We start from the raw sequence: 4111 nt of genomic DNA, 5'->3' as shown, positions 1-4111 counted from the left end.
ATGAATAAGACTGGGACTTTTCAGCTTGGAAAAGAGAAGACTAAGGGGGATATGATAGAGGTCTACACAATCATAGATACAGACTAACCCTAGGCTACTCCTCTGATACTTGGTTCCCTGCTCTATAGATCTCCACTTTAACTGAGGCTGAGAGCAATGGCAGCAGATGAAAGACGAAAATAATTTGCAATAATTCTTTCAGGAGTTCTGGCCGGGCGTTTCAAAGGAGGGTAACGGAGTTGGGCTCCTCATCCCGTTACATTTTTTATGATAGCCCCAGACATTGATTGCTGATAAAGATGTTCATGCCCCATCCCAACGATACACGGGTGCGTCGAGAAATCTCAGGAGTCCCTATAGGATTAACACGATGCCTTCCACATGTATAGGGGAAAGGACTGTGAACGCAGCTGCATGGACTGCTGAAAAATTATGAAGGTTTATTATCTGAAATCCTTCTAGCTACTCTTCCTTTTAATGTCTAGAGAGGGAGACAACAACGGTTGTAGAAGAACAGCCAAACAAAGGGAAATAATTATTTCAAGAATATAGTCTGAACCATTGAAAGGAGACTTGAGCTGCTCGCACCGCTCCGTGGACAATTTCAGCTTTCAGTCAATTAAAAACAACCTCTGTAGCTATGTAACCCACTTCCCAGTCACTACTGAGCGCCCCAACTTATTTATCCTCCTATATCCCCTGGCAGAAGGAGAAATGTTACAATCTCTATTTCACATATAAGAAAATTGAGGCACAGAACCGTTTCCTGTCTTGTCCCAGAGCAAACTGGAAGTCGGTGGTAAAGAGTTAAGAAGCGAACCCTCGTATCTTCAGTCCCCGAGCAGAAACCGACTTATTACAAACCCAGTTTTCTTCCTTGCACCACCCGCGATTTCAGCTGCACACTCACCCGAACACAGCTTGTTTCCTGTGTCTGTTAAGAGGCCCCCAAACTCCTCCCTCTCCCACTCGGCGGGTTTCTGAGTAACCTTCCCCAGGTGCAGCCGCAATGGAGGTTAGGCGCGCCCTGAAGCGCAAAGCAGCTGCGCTCAGGACGTCACCACGTTTCAGCAGACTTCTTTGAGGAGGGGGACGATTGTGTTGGTTTGGTGTGACTCCTTCCATAGAACCCGCAAACAGAAATCCTAAACCATAGATTATAAAGCCAGAAGGGACCACACTGATCACCTAGATCCGCCTCTCTCTTCTCTGCCTGATGGAGTGGTTCAGTTCCCTGCCTAGACCGTGTTACCCCCAGCAAGCCAGACAGCCCAAGAGGCCAGTCTCCTGTACCTTGCTTTCTCTCCAGAGGTGACGAGCAGCGTAATTCCCACAGTCACAAGTTACCAGGCAGCTGGTTCTAAAACAGCAGATGTGTTTCTAGGGTGAAAGCATTACAGGAAAAAAACAACACAAAAACATTAGAACAAACAACCCCCACAGATGCTAAAAGGCTTCTCACGAGGAGCCCCTGATTCCAGCCTAAATGTCAGTCCTTCTAAACCCACAACCACTGGGTTTTTCCAGATGGGTCATAACTGCCACAGATCCACAACAAATAATTTAGTATTTCCTTTATATAGCTTGGGCCTTTAATCTTACCCGCATGTAATGAGAATATAAGAACGGCCAGACTGGGTCAGAACAAAAGTGCTTCTAGCCCAGTGTCCTGTCTTCCGGCAGTGGCCAATGCCTGGTGCCCCAGAGGGAATGAACAGAACAGGGAATCAGCAAGTGACCCATCCCCTGTCGCCTCATTCCCAGCTTCTGGCCAACAGCGGCTCGGGACACCATCCCTGCCCAGCCTGGCTCATAGCTCGTCAGACACAGGCCGACTCCTCAGGCCAGAGCTTCAAGAGGCGGGGTGTCTGCTGGGGAATTTGCATTCATCTCCCCTTAGATGTTTCCCAGGCAAACACTCGACATTTTTTGTTCCCAAAGTCTTTTTTGGTCTGGCATTTTGTTCCATAGAGACCTTTGAACACTCGGTTCCCACATCACATCTCTCCTCTAGAGAGGTTACATACAACCCTCGTCCACAATAATTCGTAAAATTTGCATTTAATACATTGGACCCCCGAAGATACTTAAACTGAATTCAGTAATATTTTTCAAGGGTATTGAAAGAATTCACCATATCTGTCACAACACAGGCCATGGTGCTTCCATGAATTAATTCCTGTCTGTTTAACAAAGCACCTTTTCGGGGGCGGGGGGGAATCCAACCTTGATTGAAAAGTTACAACACTTTGTAAATTGTTCCACTGGCTAATTGCCCTCAATGTTGAAAAATATAACTGAGGCAAGCGTCTGTCTCTCCACCATCTAGTGGCGCCATCTACAAATACGCATTGTAATGTGAAATCCCCCCATACACCCTTATTTTCAGTTTTAAATCGGAAGTTAACAAAAGCAATTTAAAACAATTCTTCCAAGAATTTTGGCCGAGAATCTCAAAGGAGGCTAAGGGAGTTAGGCACTAAAATCCCATTAAATTTCTCCTTTGAGAGCCCCAGACTTCATTCCTATTACAGCTATGTGTGCGAATGTGACCCCCAGTTACCATAGGATCGGAGTGACTCGAGATATTTATACTCACAACGCCAAAATAAGCTAGAGAAATATGACGATCACCTTGCAGGGGAAATGAAGCACAGAGCTATTGAGAGACTTGTCTAAAGTCATGCAGAGACCTGTGGCGTAGCTGGAAACCGGATCTCCAAGCAGGGTTCTAACCACAAACCCAACCTTCCCTCGCTAGCTGGTTGTCAGTTACAGACCAACCTGAACCCAGAGTGTTTCAAGTCCCGAACAACTCCCTCTTCCTTTGGGCTGGGTTCTGGTGAACCTTCTACAACTGCTTTAAGAGGCCTGACGTTAATTTTCCTGTGAGCAGCAACAGCTGAGAACCTCAGATTCGGTCGCTAGAAGACAAACTATGGAGGCACGTTTCATTATCAGCATTTGGCTGTTTATCCACCTGGGTAAGGTGTCCAGGGCTCTTTAGAGCATCCTATGGAAACCAGGCGCCCAAAGCTCACCCAACTCTAATTCTAGAGCTTTTCCTAACTCAAACGCTAACTCTAAACCTCTACACTAACCCACAACTCTACCCCTCACCCTATCCTCAATTCACGTGGTGTCAGACGCCTAACCCCCTTAAACGCGTTTGAAGTGCCCGCCTAAAGTGCAACACCCGAAACTCTTTCCGTGGGCCAAGTGCAATTGAATTGATGCCATTAGGTTCATCCTTGTGTTGCAGGTGTGGTGCTGGGTGACTCGGTCCAGTCCAAGGACCCCCAAATGTCTGGAACAGAAGGAGACCATGTGGCCCTCAGTTGCTCCGACACTACCAGCTATCCCGGTTCCCTCTCTCTCTACTGGTACCGCCAGTATCCCAGCCAAGCCCCGCAGTACACTGAGCAGAGAGGTGCCAAGGGAAACACGTATGGTCATACTGCAGATTTCGCCCAGGAGAGGTTTTCTTCCCAGGCTGATGACAGCTCCACGCTTCTGAACATCCCAGTCCTGGAGCCGACAGATACAGCGGTGTCTTACTGCGCCCTGCAGAGGGCACAGTGACAGGGCCATATGGCAGAGCTGTACAAAAACCCTTCCAACCTTATTGCAGCTGCGGTTAGGCACACTGAGGCTGGAAGCAGGGGCCCTTGGCAGATTTGCTATACTGTGATGAAATTCAGCATTTGGAATAGTTTTGGTGGTGTCAAGGTGTATCTTCCGATTCCTCCCACAAGCAAATTCCTGTGCAGACATAAGAAGGGCTATACTGGGTCAGACCAATGGTCCTTCTAGCCCAGTATCCGACAGTGGCTAATGCCAGGTGCTCCAGAGGGAGTGAACAGAACAGGTAATCATCAAGTGATCCATCCCCTGTTGCCCATTTCCAGCTTCTGACAAACAGGCCCCAGGGACACCATCCTCGCCCATTCTCTGTCAGCCTTAGTTTTGCTGGGTAACATAAAAGAAAACGTGTATGTTAGCGTGGTTTGTTAGAGTACTAGTGATTCCTTGCACTACTTTTAAACTATAACCTAGATTAAAGCAATGCTGGTATGTATGTTGGGGGCAAACAGAGGTTTCATAATCTATG

At 47.4% G+C, this 4111-nt stretch overlaps 1 gene segment (V, D, J or C); it reads left to right on the top strand.

The window, feature by feature from the left end:
• Positions 1-2938: 2938 nt before the first annotated feature.
• LOC141997181 (T cell receptor alpha variable 9-1-like) lies at positions 2939-3582 on the top strand. The segment is given in 2 exon segments: positions 2939-2984; positions 3263-3582. Coding segments are annotated over 2 exon segments (366 nt in total).
• Positions 3583-4111: the final 529 nt, after the last annotated feature.

Source organism: Natator depressus, chromosome 13 (genome assembly GCF_965152275.1).
Source record: "Natator depressus isolate rNatDep1 chromosome 13, rNatDep2.hap1, whole genome shotgun sequence".
Lineage (NCBI taxonomy): Eukaryota > Metazoa > Chordata > Testudines > Cheloniidae > Natator > Natator depressus.
The sequence above is the reverse complement of the archived record's forward strand: the minus strand, read 5'-3'. Positions and strand labels throughout refer to the sequence as shown.